At 37.3% G+C, this 26,447-nt stretch overlaps 1 protein-coding gene across 1 annotated transcript in view; it reads left to right on the forward strand.

Annotated features, from left to right (window-relative positions):
• LOC148945205 (uncharacterized) overlaps positions 1-26,447 on the forward strand; it is a 149,826-nt gene that overhangs the window by 50,304 nt on the left and 73,075 nt on the right. The window contains exon 5 of the mRNA XM_089098604.1: positions 22,451-22,546. Within this exon, the coding sequence (XP_088954730.1) occupies positions 22,451-22,546 (96 nt within the window). The remainder of the gene's footprint in view (positions 1-22,450; positions 22,547-26,447) is intronic.

The raw sequence follows: 26,447 nt of genomic DNA on the forward strand, positions 1-26,447 counted from the left end.
AAGTGGGAATTTTCCCAGCTGCCCCTATAAGCCACGGTGCTTAGGGCAACTGGCAGAGGCGCCATTTCAGCCAAACCTTAGGGTGGGCAAGCAATCGACATGGGCCCCGAAGCAGGCTTGTACATAAAAAAAAATTGCCTCTAGCTTTATCTGGAAAAAAACTGCCTTCCGTGGGAGTTACCGTAAAAATTAAGGAAATTGTCTCAGTTGCTTTGCCTTTCTTTCTTTCGCTCTTTCGCTCTTATGCCATAGGTTCAGAAAAGGCCAGATATCTGAAGAAAGCGGAAACGGTATGTGCGATGTTAAAAAAACAGCCGTTTGGGAATCTTCCACTTTTCCGAACCTATAACTTGACGAAAGCCGAACCTCTGTAGAAACTCACGTTTTGACTAAAGTATATTCTGTAGCCAAATTCTTCAGCTCGCTGCATACAGTAAATACTTTAGTCCAAGTCGGAGCCACGCTCCGGCTATGACGATGCAAAACTTTGCTTAATGAAGTATATATACAAAATCAAAAAGTACAACAAAATTTTGAAACAGATCAGTCTCGTGTGGAAACAACTCAAGGAAACAAGGGGAACCGTCGTGGTTTCATCTTCGCAAAGTCGTCAACCAGCTGGTCGAAATCCAAGTTTTTAACTAAATCCTTCTCTGCAAAGATCAAAAGCAGGTGACTAAGACGATCGTCTCCTGTGGTCGAGCGCAGATAGTTCTTCACTATTTCCAGCCCAGAAAACAAGAGTTTATTGCTGGCTGTCGTGACAGGAAGTGTGGCAGCAATATGAAGAACTTTGATAATTTCTGGATAGGCCACTGGAAGTGTCTTGATATTATCGATGACGTCCATGAAGTTCTTTGGCTTTGCCTCCTCCTCGAGCAAAAACCGCTTGGCAATACCAGCTTGGGCCTCAAGAAGAATCTGGTCAATGTACATTTCAGAATAAAGTTCAGAGAATTGCTTGAGGAGCCCTGCATCCATGAACTTGGTAGAGCTGGGGTCCAGAGCTTCGAGTGTACTGAGCACTAGAAGGTTATCTGTAAACCGTCTGTCGAATCTCCGCAATCAGACGATCTACAGTCTCCAGGTATTCTCTTTTCAGTTCTTCCGCTAGAGTTGGAGCTCTATTGTCGGATTCAACAAAGTTTTTTCCTAACGTCGAAATGGTCATGAATTCTTTCAGGTGTTTGATAATTTTTTTGGGTTCTCCTAGGTCGTGCCTTCTGACCCGCAGAGGAGGATCTGGTCACGGGTCCATTCACGTCAGGTACATCAATTTCAATACCTTCAGCAAACTCTTTTGCCTTCTCCAAAAGCAATGCAAATGAAATGTCAGAGCGCAGTTCAGCTATTTCCTTCCTTGTTGCTTGAATCAAGGTGCGGGACCTAGATATTACCAGATCAACTGTTTGAAGCTGCTCAGAAAGGGAGTTTGTCGTCCTCAGAATTGCTTCCATAAAGAGCAACTGGAATATAACTGTGAAAGATTTCATTTTTCTCTGGAGCCCAGCTGCTTCTCCTCGAGCTTCACTATCAGCTCCCTCGCTGACTGCAGACAGTAGAGCCAGAACGCATTCATATCAGAGTCTTATCTTCATTATTGATCAATAACAGTATGACCATCTTGTCGCAGCACTCCTTTCTAATGCCAGGACTGGCAGTTGAGTAGCCTTTTGGGGCTCGACACAAAGCTGATGTCTGGGGTTATTGTTGGAAATGAACGTGTACAGATTTTGGACTAACGAAAAAAATGAGCCAACAGTCCCAACACCTTCAACGCAGTTTGCAATGACCAAATTTAGTCTATACGTATGGCAATGAATATATATGAATGTAATGAATATACATGTGAATGTATATAGTGTATATAATTTAATCGTTTATTTTTGAAGTAATGTTTTTTTTTCTTTTGTTTTTCCCTTACTCCGCCATGTTTTTGTTTTATTGGTGGGCTAAAATAAACTATCTATCTATCTATCTATCTATATATTGCTTGTGGCGCTTTCGCTCTCAGTCGCGCTTGAACACCAGAGAAGGGCCCGCTCATCACGCTTGCTCCGTCGTAGCACTGAGCAACAAAGTAGTTCCAGTCGAGACCAAGTTTCTCCACTGTGTCGTGAATGAAGCTGGCTAAACTCTCAGCATCCAGGCTTTTCATATGGTAGCATCCTATTGGTCTTTCTCGTACTTTTCCCTCGTCGAAGTACCTCAGAAGAATGGCGAGCTGTTCTTTCTTCGAATTATCTTTTGTCTCGGCAACAAGAACAGCAAAGTATTTGGCACGCTTAATTTCTTGCACTATTGTAGACCGAAGCCTAGATCCAATAACTGAAATTAGATCGTTCTGGTATTCGTGGGACGTATAGTGGCCGTATCGTCTTTGTAGCTTTTTGAAAAGCGTGGGAGAATACTCGGCGAGAAGATTGCAAGTTACGACGAAATGTACTTTGTTTGCCCAAGATTAAGTCTCATTACGGCCGCAAAAAGCTGTACTCATTCGCCAGAGTAGGACCATTACTTTCAGTGAAGCCTATAGGTGCTCCCTGATTCCCTTTTTCTTTATTTTCCTGTCCGTTGACAAAACAGATGCAATGGGTTGCATCTCCTTGGCTTGTATAGCTTTGAACTTCGTCCACAAAATAGCACTGTCCCTATGGCGTTCACTTTTTGCATACTCTTTTAGAACGCTGGAGATTCCCGTTCATCTTCTAACGCTAATTTCGATTACAGGCTTTACCCCGCATCTCTTTTTGTGATAGGTTTAAGTGCCGCGAAAGTATCTACAGCAGAAACAGAAAACCGAATTTTCCTTAACTCAAGCCAAGGATGCTTTCCATAATATGAAATATTAAATGACCGTCTTAGCTTGCCGTTTGCTGAAACCTGTGCAGGGTACCGTAGCAGCTGTGGTTGACATGGATGGTCGTGGGAGGATGAAGAAATATCAGTAGGACCACTTGAACGATGGTGCTCTTCATCTTGAGTCGTATCTCGTCCAGATTGTGCCTCTTGAGCAGTGACAGGCGCAGTGTCTCTTTGAGTCGTCTCGTTTTCTACTAGCTCGGTCTGACCGACCACCACGTCCTTCGAAGGACCCAATGCGACGGCAATGGATTGTTCGGGTGCTGAGTCAGGCAGAATTTTGAAGGCATTTTCAGAAAGTTTGTTTCAAGGAAGAGCAAGCAACCCCGGAAAATAAATACAGAGCTTAAAAAATAAGTAAACATAGGTCTTAGCACTCATTAGGTGACGAATGACATTTTTTTTATGAAAGTAATTTGTTTTAAATAATAATTTTGGAAAATTTGTCGAGTTTATGTCCCAAATGTCTAAAATGTGTCCATTTTTGCCCTATTATGTCCATGCACGTAGAAATATGTCCTCTGGACATAAAATATGTCGAGTTGGCAACCCTGTGCACGACCCAGTTGCACTATTAATCTCACTATTATCTAAGTTAATCTACATATAAATGTAACAGTTTCAAAATTTTGACTAATTGCTAATTGTAATTTTGTTCCTATATATTTTGTAAAAGAAAAAAAAAGGCCTTTTTGGGAGGAAGCTTGGGCCCCCAGAAAAATTAGGGTGGGCAATGGCCCACTCCTGCCCCCCCCCAAATGGCGCCCCTGGCAACTGGCCTGGTTGCCCTCTCCCCTCTCCGATGGGAACGGCTCTGCAAGGCGGTCGAGGATGCAATTAATCCTTCTCCCTCCCCTTCCCCCCTATCCGCCCTCCTGACCTGGCACAGACATCTAACCAAACCTCGTGGGGAATTGTCCCCTCTCGTTTTCTATTAGTGTCCCAGCAAAAAACTTCAAGTATAGATGATGGGTTTGTTTTTCCTGTCGTCTTGAATTAGTCAACTAATAATGGGCGATTATTTTCTGCAAATTGCTTAATTTATTTTTATCTTTTTTATGCTCTAGTTCACATGTTCATGAAAATGAGATTAAAAGGAATATTTTTAGTGCCCTCGTTTTAAGCTAAGTAAAAGTACACAATCAGCTAATTCTAAAATGTAATATTTTTTTTTATATTATTTGTATTTCGATGATATACGACCTAAAAAAAAGGGGAAATTTTTTTTTGTCGTGGCATATATATTTAGATACGGATAATATTCTTTTAATTGTAACTATATTTGTAGAAGAACAGCAATAATAATGCGACAATTAAGTTTAATGAGGAAAATATGACATATGAAAGCGAATCACATCTCGTTTCAGTAGACCACAGTGAAAATATCTGATTACAAAATTTTCCGCCTTTACTTCAATGAATTTCGCATAAACCATCAAAGATTTTATTTAAGTAACGAAAATGTGTAATATGAACATCTGCTACGTCTAAATCTGAAAAAAATTGATAACTAATTAGAGCTAATTTTCAAGTGAAAATTTCGGTTTTGTACTAGTTAAAAACAACGGCTTGACAATTTGACAATTATCATTTGCAAACTATAGGGACCAAAATTGAAAAATTGGTACAAAACATGCTGAATAAATTTATTTTGAGAATGGCGACGGCCGAAGCATTTTTCCAGTTTAGTGTGGCGTCAGAAATTGGACTTGAGTATCTACCGTTTAAAAATTGAACGGTAACTTAGTTATCGCTAGGCCGATGGTACTGCATCGTTCTCATGGTGTTGTTGGTTTTATGATGGCTGCCATGCTGCTGCTAGGATCAAGGTTGCCTATGTGACGCTTCTGGTCATTTTTACACTTCTTTGCACTCTTGGGCCGATTTTTTTCCCTTTCTGTTGAAGTGACACACCTTATGAAGCTTTTTGAGAATTTTCAATATAAGTTCTTTAAAATATGTAGTTAGATAGTTGTATACGATATGCACAACCTACTGGCTTTTTTTCGCTCCTTTCAAATAATTGGCGTTTCAGTCCTTATGTCTCCTATCTCCAATCCCCATGGTTGGTAGCACGGGCCTTCTACTTTGTCAATGATAGGCCCACCGTGATAAGCCTTTGGCCCTCGTATATCTATATGTGATCGGTTTCTCTGCTCACACAAAGCGCGCTCTATTAATTAGACATGCATTAAAAGGGACGTTTTGCCAAAATGTAGTCAAATTTGCAGTTATGCCCCCTTAGAATGGCGATAAATTGCACCTGAAAGTCTCAATGAAGGCAGTTTGGGTCTCTATATTTTGGGAAACTCAAAATGAATAAAAATTTTTTCTAACAAATAATTGGAATTTGCTCAGTGACTCCATGGAAATTATTTTTTGGTGGGTCATTAGCGGGATGGCAGGCGTTTACCCCCCCCCCCCCAGCGAATACCCCCGGAAAATACCCCCCCCCCCGTGGAAAATACCCCCCGCGGAAAATAACCCCGGTAAATACCACCAACCCCTGGAAAATACCCCCCATGGAAAACAAGGCTTTCCAAATTTGAGAATTTATTTGAGTTTTTTTTTTTTGTATTTCCATAGGGGGAAGGAATTTTGGTACTTGTGTATTATGCACCACTCATTCAAGTTTACGCTGTGTAAAACTCGAGAACAAACTGTTTCTTCGTTAGTTTTTTAAGCGCCTAGAACCCACTAGCGATTCATTAACATCTTTTATGGTAATGTTTACTATGTGCCTTATTTAAGCGTTTACGTGTACTGGACTTGTGAACTGATGAGAGTAAAACCATATTAAATACTTAGAAATTCTTACTTAAGTTTGTTTATTAAGTTCTACTACTATATTTTATAAACTTTTTTATAGATTGGAATCATGTTAATTTTTGCTGCTTTGATATTGTCATATTTTGGGCCACAGTCCACCTGGGGGCTCCTAAAATTTTGATGTCCCCCCCCCATACGTAATATTTAAATTTGGTTATTCAAAATTTACATTTATACGCCTTAAGGAAGCTCAAAAGGCCATTAGCTTGTTGTTTTTTTTTCGGGCCGTCCTCTAGTCATATTCTATATGAAAAATATTTTCTGTATAAAAGACTAAAGCAATGCATGACTTTATTGCAATACTGCCATGTATCTTTTTTGCTCTTTAAATGCATATAAATGTGACGTCATTCACATTTTTTTTCAAAATTAAGGCTCTAATTAATTCATTTTTAAAATGGCGCTATCCGTGGAGCGTAGCCTTTGTCCCGAGACCTCAATAACTTCGTTGTTCTTGATTTGTCGAATGTGTAAAAGATTTATGCATGCGTCATCAATCAGGATCTTACTGCGCAAGATCAAAATGCAACTACATCAGGTCTTAAAAAATATAGGCGGTCGGCGGAGTGCCCTTGTCGTTGCAGCACCCGTAGTGATAGAAAAAAGAATGTGGGTCAAACTCTACAAAATTTTGCTGATAACCCTATCTTTGCAGTAATTTCATAATTTTGTAAAATAACAGCAAAATTGCTATGGTCTTCTTTCCTAGATAATTCAAAAGCAGAGCAATTTACAGTAGGCTGAACTGAATCGTGATTTAAAAATTTAGTTTTTTCTTAATCCAGGTTAGCGGCGATATTTAACCTCGAAATTTTGCAGAATCTAACCTCTACACTTTTTTTATGTCTCAGTATACTTTATAGTCTCATCTAAACTAAACACTATAGTAGCAAAATTCACCGCATTCAGATAATCTCTGTTCATTGGATATCCAGTGTAACTTCCAATTTAACTGCATTCCAGCCCTTAATGCCTTGATACAGCTGTAGGCTATATTCAAAATTTGCAGGTTTTTGAGCGCGTGAGTGTGAAATTTTTTTTCGCTACCTTAGATATAGGAAAGAAATGGAGACAGGAGCTTGAAAAAACACCTTACCTTGATCAGATTTTGCCTGTAAATCCGTTACTGGAAGGTTCAATCCCTTTTTGCTGCCTTTTTTTAGTGACAAAATTCGTAGGGCGTGGCTGCTACAAATTAGTATTGATATGCCACTAGTCACCGATTTATTTAGTTTTTCAGAGGCAACGCTGTAGCGTTGCCTATAGTAAAGGCCATACGGCTCCAATGTTTTATTATTATTATTATTATTTTTTCCCAGAGGCACTTCATACGGAAGGGGTCGTCTTAGAAACTTCAAAGGGGGCTCATTCAATTGGAAATAGAGAGTTCTAGTGCCCTTTTAATAGTCTAAAGTGATTGGAGGGCACCTAGCCCCCCCCACGCCCATCATTCCCCCAAGCACATCCAATCAAAATTTTGAGATAGCCATTTCGTTCAGTGTAGTTGATTTCCAGATAAAAAATACATTTTTGAGGAGGACGCTCCCACACAACCCTCAGGGCAAGAGTTTTAAGTTATGCCCTGGGGGCATATAAGGTTTTTATAGAACGTGTTGTCGTAGAAACTTCAAAACAGGCTCATTCGATTGAAATTTTAAAGGGCTAGTGCAATTTTTAAGAGTCGAAAGTGATTGGAGGGAAACTACCCCCCCCCCCACGCCCATCATTCCCCCAAACACATCCAATCAAAATTTTGAGACAGCCATTTTATTAAACGTAGTTTTAAGTTCTGGAAATTAGGTCTTTGAGGATGACAACTCCCCCACAACCCTCAGGGCAAGGGTTTTAAGTTATGCCCTGGGGGCATATAAGGTTTTTATAGAAGGCGTTGTCGTAGAAACTTCAAAAAAGGCTCATTCGATTAGAAATTCAAAGGGCTAGTGCCCTTTTTAATAGTCGAAAGTGATTGAAGGGAAACTATCCCCCCCCCACGCCCATCATTCCCCCAAACACATCCAATCAAAATTTTGAGATAGCCATTTTGTTCAGCGTAGTTGATTTCCAGATAGAAAATACGTTTTTGAGGAGGACACTCCCCCATAACCCTCAGGGCAAGGGTTTTAAGTTATGCCCTGGGGGCATATAAGGTTTTTATAGAAGGCGTTGTCGTAAAAACTTCAAAAAAGGCTCATTTGATTGGAAATTCAAAGGGATAGTGCCCTTTTTCTTAGTCGAAATTGATTGGAGGCCAACTAGCCCCCCCCCCACGCCCGTCCATCCTCCAAACACATCCAATCAAAATTTTGAGACAGCCATTTTATTAAACGTAGTTTTAAGTTCTGGAACTTAGGTCTTTGAGGATGACAACTCCCCCACAACCCTCAGGGCAAGGGTTTTAAGTTATGCCCTGGGGGCATATAAGGTTTTTTATAGAAGGCGTTGTTGTAGACACTTCAAAAAAGGCTTATTTATTAGGAATTCAAAGGGCTAGTGCCCTTTTTATTAGTCGAAAGTGATAGGAGGGCAACTAGCCACCCCCTCCACGCCCGTCATTCCCCCAAACACATCCAATCAAAATTTTGAGGCAGCCATTCTATTAAACGTAGTTTTTAGTTCTGGAAATAAGGTCTTTGAGGATGACAACTCCCCCACACCCCTCAGGGCAAGGGTTTTAAGTTATGCCCTGGGGGCATATAAGGTTTTTATAGAACGTGTTGTCGTAGAAACTTCAAAAAAGGCTCATTCGATTGGAAATTCAAAGGGCTAGTGCCCTTTTTAATAGTCGAAAGTGATTGGAGGGAAAATAGCCACCCCCCCACGCCCATCATTCCCCCAAACGCATCCAATTAAAATTTTGAGATAGCAATGTTGTTCAGCGTAGTTGATTTTCAGAGAGATATCATGTTTTGGCAAAGGACACTCTCACACAACTTTTAAAGTAAGATTCTTAAAATATGCCCTGGGGGCATTTAAGCTTCTCACTGAATACTTTTTTGCAGAAATTAAACAACAGACATATTCAACTGGACATTTGAACAAATACTATAATGTTTAGTCGTTAACAGTGAGTGGAGGGCAACTAGCCCCCCCCCCACGCACATCATTCCCCCACACATCCAATCAAATTTTTTAGATAGCCATTTTGTTCAGCGTAGTTGATTTCCAGATAGAAAATATGTTTTTGAGGAGGACACTCCCCCACAACCCTTAGCGCAAGGGTTTGAAGTTATGCCCTGGGGGCATATAAGGTTTTTATAGAAGGCGTTGTCGTAGAAACTTCAAAAAAGACTCATTCGATTGGAAATTCAAAGGGCTAGTGCCCTTTTTAATAGTCGAAAGTGATTGGAGGGCAACTAGCCCCCCCACGCCCATCATTCCCCCAAACACATCCAATCAAAATTTTGAGATAGCAATTTTGTTGGCGTTGTCGTTGAAACTTCAAAAAAGGCTCATTCGATTAGAAATTCCAAGGGCTAGTGCCCTTTTTAATAGTCGAAAGTGATAGGGGGGCAACTAACCCCCCCCCCACGCCCATCATTCCCCCAAACACATCCAATCATAATTTTGAGACAGCCATTCTATTAAACGTAGTTTTTAGTTCTGGAAATTAGGTCTTTGAGGATGACAACTCCCCCACAACCCTCAGGGCAAGGGTTTTAAGTTATGCCCTGGGGGCATATAAGGTTTTTATAGAAGGCGTTGTCGTAGAAACTTCAAAAAAAGCTCATTCGATTGGAAATTCAAAGGGATAGTGCCCTTTTTAATAGTCGAAAGCTATTGGAGGGCAAATAGCCCCCCCCCCACGCCCATCAGTCCCCCACACACATCCCAACCAAATTTTGTGCTAGCTATTTTGTTCAGCATAGTTGATTTCTATATGGAAAATATGTTTTTGAGAAGGATACTCCCTCAAAACCCGTAGGGCAACGTTTTTAAGTTATACCTTTGGGTCATATAACGTTTTTATAGAAGGCTTTGTCGTAGAAACTTCAGAACGGGCTCATTTGACTGGAAATTCAACGGGCTATTAACCTTTTTACTAGTCGAAAGTGATTAGACGGCAACTAGCCCCCCCCCCCCACGCCCATCATTCCCCCAAAAACATCCAATAAAAATTTTAAGATAGCAATTTTGTTCAGCGGAGTTGAATTTCATATAGAAATTATGTTTTGAGGAGGACACTCCCCCACAACCCTCAAGGCAAGGGTTTTAAGCTATACCCTTGGGGCATATAAGGTTTTTATAGAAGGCGTTGTCGTAGAAACTTTAAAAAAGGCTCATTCGATTGGAAATTCAAAGGGATAGTGCTCTTTTTAAAAGTCGAACGTGATTGGAGGGAAACTAGCTCCTCCTCCCCCACGCCCATCCTTCCTCCAGACACATCCAATCAAAATTTTGAGACAGCCATTTTATTAAACGTAGTTTTAAGTTCTGGAACTGAGGTATTTGAGGATGACAACTCTCCCACAACCCTCAAGGCACGGGTTTTAAGTTATGCCCTGTGGGCATATAAGGTTTTTATAGAAGGTGGTGTCGTAGAAACTTCAAAAAAGGCTCATTCGATTAGAAATTCAAACGGCTAGTGCCTTTTTTAATTTTCGAAAGTGATTGGAGGGCAACTAGCCCCCCAACGCCCATCATTCCCCCAAACACATCCAATCAAAATTTTGAGATAGCCATTTTGTTCAGCGTAGTTGATTTTCATACAGAAATTATGTTTTTGAGGAGGACACTCCCCCACGACCCTCAAGGTAAGGGTTTTAAGTTATAGCCTGTGGGCATATAAGGTTTTTATAGAAGGCGGTGTCGTAGTAACTGCAAAAAAGGCTCATTCGATTGGAAATTCAAAGGGCTAGTGCCCTTTTTATCGGCGAAAGTGATTTGAGGGCAACTAACCCTGCTCTCACACCCATCTTTTCCCCAAACACATCCAATCAAAATTTTGGACAGCAATTTTATTATATGTAGTTTTAAGTTCTGGAAATTAGGTCTTTGAGGATGACAACTCCCCCACATCCCTCAGGGCAAGGGTTGTAACTTAAGGATTCTCTGAATCCTTCCCATTATTTCTTATGGAAGGGATGCTGGTATAAACTTTAGAGAGGGCTTATTTGATTGGAAATTGAAAGTTCTTGTTCAGTTTTTAAGAGTCAAAAAAGATTAGAGGGCAACTAGCCCCCCCCTCCTCCACGCCCTAAATGCATCAGATAAAAATTTTGAGATAGACATTTTGTTAAAATAGTTCAAAGTCCTGATAAAAAAAAACTCCGGTGTCGACACAGCCCACCAGGGCCCAGGGGTAGGCGTTGTAGGTTATACCCCCGGGGCATATAAACAATCAAACAATCATTGAATAAACAATCAATGCAAACAAACATACAATAGATATTAATGTAAATTAATAAATAAATTTAGTGCTGATATTAAGGTAAATTGATAAATAAATTTCTGCTGGGTGGAATTTAACGCGGGGGAATTATCAGCAGAAAAAAAATTTTCTTTTTCGGGGGAGGAATTTCCCAGGGGTGGGCTTTCCAAATGTGAATTATTCAGGGAGGGGACGACTAAACCCATTCGATAATATTCTAAATTTTATATCTGAAAGTAACGGGAATAAAGAATCAACGGAAATGTCAGAGATAGCACTTCAGGTTCCTTTAGACGATTTTGTTCGTGTCTTTTGAAAAAAGACATTTTCAAAAGACAGATTATTTTCATTTGTATTTCTTTCTCTGTGGCTGCTCAATTATGGATGTGAGGAGGGAGACTTCCCCCCACTACTGTCTACGCTAAGGTTTCAGTTTTTATCTCAAGGCTTAAAAATGAACGCAGTGCGATAAAAGTATAACTCAAAATAACATATATAGAATAATATCTGCACATAACACGGAACAATTAATCAAAATTGCATATTATGAGTTGAGGCTCACCCAAATGATGGTCCAGGGGTTCACCATTCCACAATCTATGAAATCAATCCTGCAATAACTGAAAATATAAAAATTTTTTGAGTATTTTAAGGTCTTCCGTAACTCAAACGGTCCAACATTCTACAGCCCAATGAGTCTGTCTAATCTCCTAAATCGGGAACGGAGGAGATAACTGAAGTTCCGCCCCGTATTGGATGAGTCTCCGACCTCACCCTTCTCCTCTCCTGCTGTCTACGCTAAAGTTTTCTTCTTTATGCCAACTACGCCGCCCCCACCCCAAAGACTTTAATAAGGTAAAGTTTTGTGTGGGAAGAACACATAGTAAATCTATTATAATTATCCAATTATAAGGTTAAAATACATACTCTGTGATAGATACAAAATTGCTTTGCCACACAAAATCCTATTAAGGTCAATTCCAAACAGTCGTGATCCCATTGTGTCAGCAAGTGAAATGGTCTAAACCCCCTTATTGGAGATATTTTTTCAATCCATTCCTTGTTGTCAATCGCTGTCCACAAGTTATGCAAGCTGTCTATTGTTCATATATAAGGTTTTTATCAAAGAGGTAATCGTATAGACTTTGAAAAAAGCCTCATTCGATTTAAATTGAAAGTTCTAGATCAGTTTTTTAAAGTCAAGAATAATCGGACATTAAGCAACCCCCCCCCCATGCCATAAAAACTTGAAACTTTTTGCAATCAAAAACGAACAAAAATTAATTAAAAAAAACTTTCCGAACAAATAAGTTTTTCAAAGAAAATTACAGACCATTTTAAAGTTAACGTAAGGATATAAAAACATCTGTTAAAATTCCAACTCAAAACGACCAGAAATTACTGTTAATGAATAAATGAAACTCCAAACGATCTGAAACTAAAAAAACAATCATAGCAAAAGACACACATCAAGTAATAATATAAATGACTTAAAGCGAGTAGTGCTTAGATTGAATATGAAAATCAAGCTTAAAACGAAAAAAATATTTTGCTATTAAAGTATAAATGAAACTTAAAACGAACAGAAATTAAATAAACAATCAATGCGAACAAACATACAATATATATATTAATGTAAATGAATAAATAAATCTTAAAACGAGTGAAACTTAAATTGAATATGCAAATCAAGTTTAAATCGAATAAAAATAACAACGGACAAGAGTTTGGATATTGCCTCACTGTAGAAGCCTAAAATCTACTGCGTCATTGGCGCTTTACAGAAAACGAATTATATTACAAATGTTTTCTTTTGTACTTAATATTGAAAATAAATGTTTAAATTACAGTAAAATTTTGAACTGATGAGTTTTCAGCAATTAATATCATTATACATCAAATATTCAGTTTAATCTATTAGTTCTTTCCAAGATTGTTCAAGACAAATATAGTTTCACTACAAACAAAATTTGGATACTGCCCGCTTCTTTAACTGTAAAAACCTAAATCCTGTTGCGTCACTGGCTCTTCAATGAAAACGAATTACTCGTATATTACACATTTATTCTTTTCCAGTTCTTACAGCATTGAAAATTAAAATAAAAATTACAGTGAAAAAAAAATAATCTTGAACTGATGGATCTTTCAACAATTAATATTATTATATATCTAATATTCAATTAATATATATTAATATACATTAATATATATTGTATGTTTGTTCGCATTGATTGTTTATTTAATTTATGTTCGTTTTAAGTTTCATTTATACTTTAATAGCAAAATATTTTTTTTCGTTTTAAGCTTGATTTTCATATTCAATCAAAGCACTACTCGCTTTAAGATCTATTTACTCATTTATATTATTACTTGTTGTATGTTTTTTGCTAAGATTGTTTATTTAATTTCTGTTTGTTTTGGGTTTTCATTTACTCTTTAATAGTAATCTCTGGTCGTTTTGAGTTTGAATTTTAACAGGTATTTGTATCTACTGAGCTTAAGTTTAACAAGGCCTTTACTTTTCTTTGAAAAAATTATTTTTCGGGAAGTTTTTTTTTTAAATTAATATCCCAAGAAGTGGTCTGTGGGAGGTTTCTCCTCTTGTAGGTAATCTGACCGTATGGTGTTTCTGCGTGTTCACCGTGTTTGCTTGGCAAACGACGGTACAAATAAAGATAGCTCATTGTAAAGAGGGTGGTGGATCTACTTGCAGAAAGTACCAATTGGTGCCACCTCTCATTCAAAGTTCCTCACATTTGAAAGGAGTCGAGACAGTTCTCTGGCAGGAGAGGGGCTTTGGAACTTGGAAATGCCTTTTTAGTCTTATTTAGGCTGTTGAATCTTTCCTGAAAGATTAAGTCACCAGGCACTGCAAATTTTCGAATTAGCGAAAACCTTGTCGTCTCCACTTTTACCAATTTATTTCTTGCTCATCATTTGTATTGTTCCATCCTAAAGAAAAAGAAAAAAAATATCTTTGTATATTTTATAAATATATTTCTTATTTTGATCTTTTCCTTTTAGTCATCAATCTGACTGAGAGTACGTTTTACATTTTTGAGATGTTATCTTCATAGCAATTCATCGGCTCTTTACTTTGCACATTCGCAAGAATAATCCCCAAAGTAACAAATAATGCCCCCCAAAAATGATGATTTATTACCATTGGAAACTGAAGATTGCGTTCAAAAGCCAGTTTGAGCAAGTCTCTACTAGAATGTACCAAGCAAATACCAAAATAAATCTGGAACTTTTAGATTTTTCTAAGTTTTTTTTTCATCGTTTTGGTCTCCAAACCAGACACTCATGTGGGGGGCTAGCTCTTTGGTTCCAGTCCCCCTCCGAGGACAACACAATTTTCCTAATATTTTCATACAACCCCCTAGTTCTTCCTTTTTTTCGAAATTTTACCCCCCTCCCCCCCCCCCCGATGCAATTTCCTCAGAAGTGCCTGCTCTGAAGTGTTTCATGGCTGAAATAATTGTCAAAAGCAGTTTTTCAGCTGTTACCAAAGAGAGGACCAGCTGGGCAATGCAAATCAAGGGGATCTAAAGGTGATTGTACATGAGTTGCCTTCCAGATCCTCTCTTCAAAACAGCTAAGCAAGCAGTTTTTGGGCAATTAGCTCAGAAGTGTGAAAATATCACGACAGTGATAATATTCCAAAACCTAGGCGTAGATTGGGGAAGGGGGGGGGGGGCAAGGCCCCTCCCCAGACAAATTGCGAGACTTAGCCCTCTCCCCCCCCCCTAAAAAAAACTCGAAATTCTTCTCTGAAATGTTGGAAATACACAGTTGTCTTGACATCAGGGTTGAGCCGCCTCCCCTCCATGGAAAATCGAAACTCTACGGTTATGCGCTGAAGCAACTCAAAGACGCGTGGCATATTCAGAGATAAGTTAGATCAAGTTGATATTAATAGCGGTAGATTACTTTTTGGTGTTAGCTCACGTAGTCTAGTATGAAGAATGTCCCCTAGTGCAATTTAGAATGAACCTACTGTAGTTGGAGTCTCGATATTTTCTTTTTTCGTTTGATGACAAAAAAGCTTTTTTAGTTTTTTCAATTTTAAAATTTAAATTTACCTTGTGACTTAATAAAGTTTAAAATCGCTCATATGTTTATACCTAAAAATAAAAAAAATCTACTTGGTCAAGTAGGCTTCTGAAAGGATCCTATCTAATTCAAGGAGTCATTTTCAAAAATAATGCAAACCATGTCTTATGTGCCACAGTTTGTGGAAGTGTGCCGTGCAATGGGAGAGGAGGCCTGGCGTGGTGGAATTGTGTCATGCGTGGTGTTCCTAGATATATACTAGGTGACAAACCTTTCCATCTAGTCAGAACTATAGAGCGTGAGACTATCATTCGAATAGTTCAAGTAAAATAGTTAAAAGTACCTACATTCCGGGCACTTATTAACATAGTGCTCTGTCCAGCTCCAGATGAGTGAAGTTACAAGAAGTATTCGGAAATATACACTGAGACGGACTCCAAAATCGTGTAGTTTCAGCCGGAAACTAATTATAAAAACCTATATGAGATATGGTGAAAGTGAAATCTCGTCAGTTACTGTTCAATTGCAATGACTTTGCCATGATTGCAGTCTTGTAGTCATGTACTTTTGTTGAATATTATAAATGGTGGTTCTCTTCCAATAATATTTTTATAGTCTGGTACTACAAGTTTTGAAGGAAGACAAGTTCTTTTACTTTTACTAAACCCTTTTTTTCTTTATTATCCTAAAGGGAAGGTGGGTCGCCTAATTGAAATCAGGTCATTTACACATTGCATTTGCATTATTTTTCTTGTTAGGATATAAAATATTAGGATGTTTATTAAACGTTCGTGTCAAGTACAAGGACTTAAAATAATTATTGGGTAGAATATAACTCATTTATTAAAGATTAACTTGTTACAGGACATAACGTCTTGGTATCTTTTCCATGTTGAATTGTTATTTATCTTTTTAGATCACAGATCCAAGAAAACATGGACTTTTGTGTCAGTTTGTCTTAGGAAATCAATATTACCGTTTTGCAAGCTGAGAAATATATCTGTTAAGTGGTCCAATTTAAAAAAAGGACTTTGGTATATATAAACCATTTCGGGCTTCCCACAATTTTATGTATAAGAATTTGGTTGAGTTATCACCAGCAGAGGTGGGCTAGGGCCAAAAAAGCTAGGGGGTTAAGGAATGACAGGCCCATTCTGGTCTGACGGCCAAGCGCATATAAAGAACTATTTTTTTATTGGAGGATGAAGTGCCAAAAATTAACGAACGGCGCAACATCTACGAGCTTCATTAGGTTCGCAAGGGGGCCTTCGGTCTTCCCCGTTGGAATTTAATGATTTTACAATTTTTCATACAGTTCTTTAAATATTAATATACAATCTCCTTTTTTGCTGCTTTTTCTCGAAGTTTCTGCTTCTTCTCCCAGATAATGCTCTGAGTGTATTTCTTATCAGCTTTACTTATCTATGTAAGAGCTAAAAATATGTCGAAAAATTAATGAACCGTTGAGTTCTACTGGACAGTTTAATGAAGAGCTTGAATAAGTGAGGTGGAACGTGGGACAAAGCATTTGATGTGCCATTTTTCTACACTTGAAAACTCTTATTAGAGGAATTTGACACTAAATATGTACCACATGTTCTTTTTATGACACATTAAAAACTCGTTTGAATTTTTTAAAATGTCCAAAGTTTTCTTTTTTTAATCAAGTAGCTGGGGCTGAACCATTACTAATTGGCACCAATGCCTCAAGAAAAATTTCGTTCGTCTTGTCTTGATAATCTTGTATTCACGATGCTCTTTCACAACTGACTTGCGAGAAAAGTTAAGCTAATAGTCAAGAGTAGCGGAGGATGTGGATGCAACACAGTGCAAAAACACAAATTAAATTTTTGTAGGAAGAGTCCCCCTGATTCCTTTTTTTGTATAACCATGATAAAAGTATATTAACAGTTTTTTTTCCATTCTTGTATCTTAATATTCAAGTAGTTTTGAGTTCATTTTCCCGATAATGAAATTGACGTACTTGCAAAAAGCCAAAACCAAGAGGCGTTTTGGAGGATTTGCCAAGAGGTGAGTGACATCTAATTAAAGACATAGACACAGACATTTTTAGGCCGAGTTACTGAGAATCTCCACGGATCACCCTTTATACCCATCCTTGAATTATCCCCTCCCCCTACGTGCAACTTTCAGCTAATTGTCGCATCCACAAACTTCCAGCTAATAGTCGCAGAAACAATAGCAGTCTGCTAATCAATGTTTATAAAGCCAACTCCCTTGCATTGAAAGGATTATATGCTCCAGAGGTGGAGGAGAGGTAGGATCCATGGGCACCAATTCATAGGGAGTTGAGGGGAGGGATTTTCAGTTGTGTTTTTTTCAATTGAGATACAAAAGTGTAACTTTCAAAACCTAGAGGGGGGGGGGTCAGTTTTGCTGGCTTTTTGATTTTTTTCAATGAAAATACAAAGCAAAGGAATCTAGGGAGGCAATTGCCCCCAATTCCCCAGATGCGGAACTGCCCATCTGTAATCTTTGGCTCTTCTCTGGTTCAATCAATAGGAAGTTCCACGTATCTCGCGTTTCCGATCAGTTTAACTCCTCCCCACACTCTTAAACGGCAATTTGTATATAGTCCAGGTGCCAAGACCTATAAATGTGACACCTCCGTGGACACATCTGTTTCATGCAATCTGACAGCAGTTTCTAGTCATATCAAACCCGCTGATTACGATTATACCCGGGAATAGGTACCTCCGAGGGGTGCTTGACCCTTAAAAATAACCTGAAATATTAAATAGTACTATCTAGTGAATTTCACTTGCAGCCCAATATATTTTGGTCCTTTTAGCTGCAACTCAACGTAACTGAGCAAAAATGTAAGCAATTTAGTGATTAAAAAAAAAAAAAAAAAAATTAATAAACTGTTGTAATTAGTTTATTGAGAAATCGTTTATAATCGTTATTGGATATAGATCATAAAATGAAAATATATTAATAGACAATAAAATCAAAATTAGTTATCATCATCAGAATCCAACACACATGCATCTCCACAACTACATAGCAAGCTACAATTTTTTATTCCTTCACAGCCACAACGCGACCTGCAACCATTTGTCCAATTGCAATATGGCAAGATTCTCTGGATCGAAAGTGGCCACTGAGGCAAGGAACTAGTTAATGGTATCACACCTTGGGCTTCGCTGAATACCCATCCGAAGTTGAAGGGGCTGTGGATAATTGGAAGGAGTTTTAGAGCCTGAAGCAGAATATGGAGTTGGAAAAGGACACAATTTATATGGAAACTAAAAGTGTTCTCGGTTGGCGGAATATTTTTTAGACCTTTGTTCCTATGGAATAGATGGACCCGAAGATCATTAAGTGACTTAAAGTCACCAGGCTTCTTACTGTACACGGCAACAACCAGCTTTCTGCATACCTGCGTCATTTCTTCTTCAAATGAAGCTAAGTTTGAAATGTCACTTTCAATCTTCTTGCTTAAATCAGCCGTAGCTTCCAATAATCCACTCTTCACACTTGCACTCAGAAATCAAAATTGATGGTACTTAGCATCAAGTCTCACTAATGGAGCATCTTTACACCTCATCCACAATTGAGGTTCCAAATCTTTCAGTTTTTCTACCTGCTTCTGAATATTATTCTGCCTTTCTCGAGGTTTATCGGCTTTACATTCATTTCCTTTTTTTGCTGCCTTTTAAGCCACAAAAAAGACAGCATGACTTGTATTCAAAGTTCCCTTCATGTGAGTTACTGTCTCTATGTAGTGTTTGCCTCCTGCCTCCTTTTAGTTGACAAACACTGTGATTGAGTTTGGTTAGAAGACTCCTGATGACTTTTGCAGGAATAGAATTTCTGGTGGCATACTCTGTGCCAGAACAAGTCTGTTTTAGAAAAGTTAGGCTTTATAAAACTTTTTCTCAATGTCCTGTAGCCAAATGTACATGAACAGTTTGATGCCAAGAAGGAAATCACACGTTGAATGTGTGTAACTTTATACAAAGGAGCACTTTGCGTTTCCTGTCACAATAGGCATGATTCTGGTTTAAATACTGCATTCTTTGGACTGTGCATCAGCTTCAGGCTTTTTGAAGCAAGTTGATCCATTCTTCTGAAATAAATCTTGTTTCAATACTACTGGAGTAGTTTAAATCTTTTCCTGTTACATGATATTTTAAGGTCATAATTTATGAAGAGAGAAGAATGTAACAGAAAAGGATATTTTGTAATACTAGATTCAAACATTCTTGCCACTTTTCGGGATACTAAGGCCCTTTTTTTACCATGTAGTGCCACTTGACAGAAATCAATTTTTCTTTAAAAAAAGAAAAGATTTGAATAAGATTTTACAGATTTATGAAAAAAGCTCAAAAAAGATATGATTATCATAATTGGATAGAGTATTGATTTTTGAATCAAATGGTATGTTTATTTCTTAGGCTGAGTTCCAACCCACCTACCATGGTAAGTTATCATAGTAAGCTCACAACCTGCAGAATAACATGGTAACAAGTGACCATAAGGTGACACCACTAGATTAATCTTAAGACAAACATCACAATAAAGAATTAAACAAGATTTCATCAGAATTTGCTGTTCTTGTGGAAGCAAATGAGTGAATCAAACACTTAATCTTGATATATTCAATCTTGTAACATATGCACTGTAACTTCAATACAATATTCTTGCTTTCCAGTAAATCTCTGGTATTCCTAAGAAATTGCAAATATTAACCAGAGAAGTTAATACTGCAATAACTTTGGTCAAAATATCAGTTTGGTCTTAAATGTCTTAGCAACAACAATTTAGTAGCAAATGACCTGTGTCCTAAAGTAATCAAACAGTGTATTAAATGTATAACATCAACAGCAACAAGTGTGTCCTAAAGACACACTTGTTAAAAAATTCACACATGTGTAAAAAATTCAAAAATTTCTCCATGCATGTTCCTGTCTGCAAAGTATTTGCATTGTTTTAATTGACAAGCAATGTGATATAGTTTGGTCACAAGACTCCTGGTAACTTTTGCAGGAATAGAATTTCTGGCAGCACACTCTATGCTAGAACAGGCCTGTTTCAGAGAAATAGAGCTTTTTTATAAATTTTTTGCAATGTTCTGTAAAAAAATGTACAAGAGCAATTTGATGATAAGAAGGAAATAACACATGAAATGTCTATGAATTTATGTAAAGGACCCCTTTTAGTTTGCTGACACAATAGGGATAATTTTGGTTAAAATACTGTATGCTTTGGACAATGCATTAGCTTCAGGCTTGTTGAAGCTAGTTAATCCATCCTTTTGAAAGAGCTCCAAAGTTAAACTACTGTTAGAGCAGAATAAATCTTTTGTCCCTTACCTGATATTGCAAGGATTTACTTTATAAAGAATTTACTTTATAAATAAAATTAAACAGAAAAATATACTATAAAATGCAACCTTAGATTGTAATAATATAACTGTAGATTCAATTGGATCTACTTTTGATTACTAGTACATTTGAAATGGTTAGTGTTATGTATAGTTAAAATGATTCAAGCTAATGAAAAGCCTCTAAAGAAATTTTAGACAAATCTAATGGTTAACAATCCACATTCTATGCAGTATAATAAAGATTCTATAGTGCACTGTTGAAACAGTGATTAGCAATCCAACTACTGATTGTCTTGCTTTACTTCTTGTATGTGTGATGCTCCAAATTAAAATATATGATCAGACCCAAATCATTGATAGAATCAAGACCAAAACAGTATCAAAAGCGTGGAAAATGGAAGGAAACTGTATAATTATTACAATATTGGGTAAAATTATAGATTAAGAGTTTTTAACTATTTGGGTAAGTAGCCTAGTTGAACTAGACAAATAAAACTTCAAGAAACAGATCCAAAGCCTCAACAATGTCATGGGAAGATTTTTTGAAGTAGCCTACTAGCCCCATCACTTTTCCTCTCCAGAAAACACTGAGGTATAAAGACTATGGGTAATTTTTAATGTTACAAAAGTAAAATCTACAGATTTTGATTCACACCTTAAAAAAGGCACTAAAAGAGCATTTTGGGCCTTGCTTGATCCTTGATATAGGCTAACTTCAAATTCTGTAGTCACAATAAAAATTGTGCTTTCAAAACTTAGACCCAAAGAAATCAATAAGCTAAACAGCCAAAACTAAGGTGGATAATTTCTGTCAAAATTTACATTGCCTGTCTCTTAAAAAACCTCCCAAGGGTATAGTCTAGCCTATATTACACCCTAAATTCATTCCTGATAATCTCATTTTCCTACCTAACTGCTGTTTTACGAGATAGAAAAAAACTCAACTATAACTCTGCCTATTGTTGATAAGAAACGAATTAAGAAAAGAAAAAGGACTGATAATTTCCTATTTAAGAAAAGAAATAGCCTAAGACTGATATAGAGGGTTCTGAACCTGATAATAGTTGCTTTCAATGAGATAGCTAAGGAGTAATCATACTTTTTTCTTCGGAATCATTTCTCTATCCAAATATAATGATTATTCCCAATGCTAATTTTCTGTAATAAGTTTTAAACTTTATTTGTTTACCATTATTTCGCTTTCTTCTTTAAATTGCACGCGTCGCATAAGCCTTAAACAGATAGCGTTAAAAACTTGAAAAAAAATGTAAACAAAACTCTCCGAGATAATTTTTTCCTAATCTTTCAGGTCATTTTTAATGGTCAAGCACCCCTCTGAGCTATCTATTCCCTGGTATAATCGTAATCAGCGTGTTCGATATGACTAGAAACTGCTTTCAAATTGGGAGAAACAGATTGAAAATAAGCATCTTTTTGTCTATTGGCGCCCGTACTAATAGGCACTTTGAATGTGCTAATAAGTAGTAATATCTTCGCTGAAATGACAATGACTTCGTTTTAAATAGACGTCGAGGACGAAGGAAGGTAAATACATAGAGGTCTGGGTCTGAAAGTAATAATTTCTTGGCTTTCTTTTCCCCAGGGGACTGGGGCAATCCCCCTTGCCTACGTCCGTGATCAAATTGAATTATACCATTATTAATACCGTTGTCATTGAAAATTCTTATTAAACAGCTCTGGAACGTGTCATAAAAGTTAAGTTCATTTAAAATTCTAAATCAGTTTTACATTCCATACAATCTACGAATAAGTCTTAATTCTGTGAATTTGTTCCCTTTTATTGTTCCCCTTATATAATTATTGAAGACAAAAATATGATTATTCAAATATGAAGAATGTTTTCGCTTGGTCAACGATAGTCTGCTGATCTGTAAAATTTGTCACATTTAAACAGGTGTTGTTGATTTAAATAACTTAATGCACATTTTTCATGTTCTACTTATTGTGACATTTTTTTCCAGCGGTTGCAAGACTCTGATACTGCGTCTGTCACAGGATTCAGAAGAGGTAACGGTCTATTGCACCCCCTGACACTTGGACAGAAGAATTCTAGCAAGGTCAGAACTGTTTATTTATTTTTGAAAGAATATAGACACTAAAAAATCTACATTAAAACAACTACCCTGTAAATAGAGAATTACCACCAAACAGTTCGTAGTAATGAACTGTAAGAAAGGAGCGACTCCTTTTAATAGTAATTGAAACTAAAAAAAGGAGTTTGGGCAAGAAAATTCAGAGATGAAACGATATTTATGCCCAAATATTTTTTTTAAATTAATTTCCAAATCAAAATTCAATCTGAAAGTAAAGAGCTACATTAAGCCAAAAATGAGCAGAAATAAAGTAAAATAATTTTCCAAGCGTAAAAATACCAAAAATCATCGTCAATAAATAAACGAAACTGAAAACGACCACACACTAAGATGACTGGGGCTGACGCCCCCCATGCCCTCTGAAGACCAATAACAAATACTATATGTAAACAATAGGTGAATGGCATAATTTAAAGCCCTTGCCCTCAGGGATCGGGGGTTGACAAACATTTTGATTGGATGTGTTTGAGGAATTGATGGGCGTGGGAGGGGGGCTGGTTGCCCTGCAATCAATTCTGACTCTTAAAAAGGACACTTGGACTTTTAGTTTCAAATCGAATGAGCTCCTTACGAAATTTCTACGACTACTCCTTTTATACGAAGCGCCTTGATAAAAACAAAACAAACAAAATAAATAAATAATACATTGTGCTCACACTGTTCTTTACTTAGGCAGCGCTAATGCGCTGCCTAAGCCAAAGCACATTTATGCCACAAAAATACTGTGATCTTGGTAAAAAAGAAAAAAACAATAGGGTTCAGTAGAAAATTACATTCAATATGATAACAAACTCCTAAACATGTGACAAACTTAATAATGCGCAATAAGGAAGTTATTAGCCAAACACAGTAAATACATGTAATTAATCGAGAAAAATAAAAAAAAATGGAACAATTATAAAAAGATAAAAGATCAAGCTAAAAATAAGAGGTTATAATGTTAAAACGAGATAGAATAATTTAAAATGAGTTAAACATAACTCAAGAAACAAAAGTCGGGATAAATCTCCACTTATACCTTTCCGTTTTGCAATGAATTGAGGGATTATAAGGCCCCTTTGGCCTATCTCTATTGAATTGCCCAAGAGGTATGGTTAAAGGGGACAAGATGTGTATATCTGTCACATGTAGTCAATAGCCCCTGTCAACATTGGCACCCATAAGCTGAATTCTAGGGGAGGGGGCTTAGCTGGTCTAATCGGCACTTCCAATGCTGTGTAATAGAAATAGCAAAACATAATTATAAATATAAGGCAGCATCATTCAGCCAGGGGAGGGGGGGGGGGCTGGAGCCCCCCCCCCCCCCCCCCCCCATATGGGCGCCCATACCTGTCAATTCCATTTTACACTTCCAAATGCAAAGTATACTTAACAGAACTATAGCTAGTGAGTTTACGATGACGATCATTAAAAACGATTGTTTTAGATGGTAATACTCGTGCTGTGCAAGTCGGAAGCCAGTCCTGCCCTCAAGCTGATAACACTGCACTTTTTGTTGTTTATCTTTTGCCAACTAATAAATATATCGGCCATTATTTTATTACATTGTTTTTATATTTACCGATTCTATGACCTTTTTAGATACTAACCTAAATATAATCAGCCCCGCCCTTGATTGTCACGCGCCTTAATCGATATTGTAGCTGCTACTGAAATTGATCTGGTTTTCAATTTTCAATTAATATTTTTGCGCTTGGCAGCTTCAACAAACCACCTGAATTTTTACATTCAGTGTTCCGTCCAGGAGACCGAGATTTAAAAGGGATGGGGAGGAGGATGTATGCCAAGGCTTAAATTTATCCGAATTCTAGTTAGATAAGATAAGATTTATTCGTCATGAAATACACATACAATATTACATTTTATATAGCCCTCAAAGGCTTATTAGCCTTTAAAGAAGGGGGAAGACAAACGAGTCACTTACTCACTCAGAGAAATTTTTTTTTATAAAAATCAAAACCATCACTTACTCACAGAGAGAAAAAGAGTCACAGAGACTAAATTAATTAAGTAGATTAAGCAGATTAAATGGACTCCAATAAACTAATAATAATATATATATATATATATATATATATATATATATATATATATATATATATATATATATATATATATATATATATATATATATATATATATATATATATATATATATATATATATATATATATAGATCGCCAAATAGATCGCCAATAGAACGGTGGTATAACCCTGTCGCGTGTTTAGTCTTAGATGCATAAGAGGCAGAGCCACTCCGTGACACGCAGATTTGAACTCAGGACTCGAAGAAAGGTAGCTGAAAAAAGCTCCCCCAGGTGCCATGGCTAGGGGAGGGGTAAATAGATAGATTGGCTCAACAATAAACTTAAATGGCCAAGATTTTTTTTTTTAAAGAGAATTGCATTTGTTATATGCTGGCCATGGGGGCCCATAGGGGGGGGGGGGCGCCCGCCCGCCCCCTGGCTTAATGATGCTGCCTTATTTTTTATATTTTTGTTCTGTGATTTCTATTATATTGTATTAAAAGTGCCAATTAGACGAGGTTTGCCCCCCCCCTGGCAGTCAGCTTATGGGCGCCCATGATGCTGGCTTACATATACATTTTCAAGGGGAGTGCTGGCTAGTTTTGCCTCAGGAGCCAACAATTCTTGGAATGATCCTTTTTGTACTCTTACGAGATTAGGCTGAAAGGCCTCTGAAGGACCAATAAATGTTTCAGTTTAATTGTACGGCATTACAATTTGTTAAAATTAAAAGATGAGTCTCAGCCTCCTCCAAAAACATTAGACTCTGGGGAGAACCAATGGACAGTCGCCTTTGTAAGTAAGGTAGGCATAGATTCCACTGTTTTTTTTTTTTTTTTTTTTTTTTTTTTTTTTTTTTTTTAGCGCAGTAGCTTGAATAGGGTTATGTTTGTGTATGATCTCGTTTAAATAACACAAACTGCTTAAGAGCTACGAGCTTTTTCAACCAGATTTTATTTCATGTTCTGAAAATTTAGTACCGGATTGGATCAATGGAGTAAACTCATGAAAATGAAGGGGTGAGGGTAAAAAGGTGTTTTTTAATGTAGGGGGTGGGGTATCTTTGTTGTTTTTTTTAGTTTTTTTTTTCAATGGAAAATACCGAAAAAGCCGTTTCTCTATCAAAATACCAAAACAGGGTATTTTTCAATATTTGGGGGGGGGGCAAAATATCATGGCAATGGCCTCCCTGCTCGAGCCTCAAATACTCAAGATTGCGTAGGATTCCCCACAATTTTCTGAGCTGTTCATATAATTTGTCAGTTCTTCGCAAACTACATCTCCAAAATAGAATTACTTCGTAAACTAAAGTTACTTCTGACAACTATGGACGATACGAGGTAGCAAACATCATAGGACCCTTTCTGGAAAGGGGCCTGTTGTTTTCTCAGGCCTAGGAGTGATAAAATTATATTAGGCTTCATTTAAACTGAAACAATGCATTCTCTAGGATAGATAGACCCAGACCAAACTCAGTTGGCTGGGAAGTGTAAAGATAAGTAATTGCAGTGTATCCTGCATAAGGGTAATGAGGCGTAGGTGTTGAAGCATCAGCGCATTCTCCTGAAAAAATGGCGTTGTAAGACATTTTCCAAGTACAACAGAAAAACATTATATCATCCTAATATAATAATCTATTCTTTCAGTTAAATAATTGCACAAACATTGAAAATTTGCTATGCTTCTTTGAAATGTATATTTTTTGGTTGTTATGCCTTCTTTTATGTCTTATTTTTCGGAAAGTTTGTAAAAAGTAAATGAAATATACACAAAGTAAATTATTTAAATTTGCGATACCCCCCCCCCCACCTTCTGAAAAAAATCTCTGAGCGCGCCCA

Source organism: Artemia sp. Qi Xiang Cuo, chromosome 13 (genome assembly GCF_049724085.1).
Source record: "Artemia sp. Qi Xiang Cuo chromosome 13, ASM4972408v1, whole genome shotgun sequence".
Classification (NCBI taxonomy): domain Eukaryota; kingdom Metazoa; phylum Arthropoda; class Branchiopoda; order Anostraca; family Artemiidae; genus Artemia; species Artemia sp. Qi Xiang Cuo.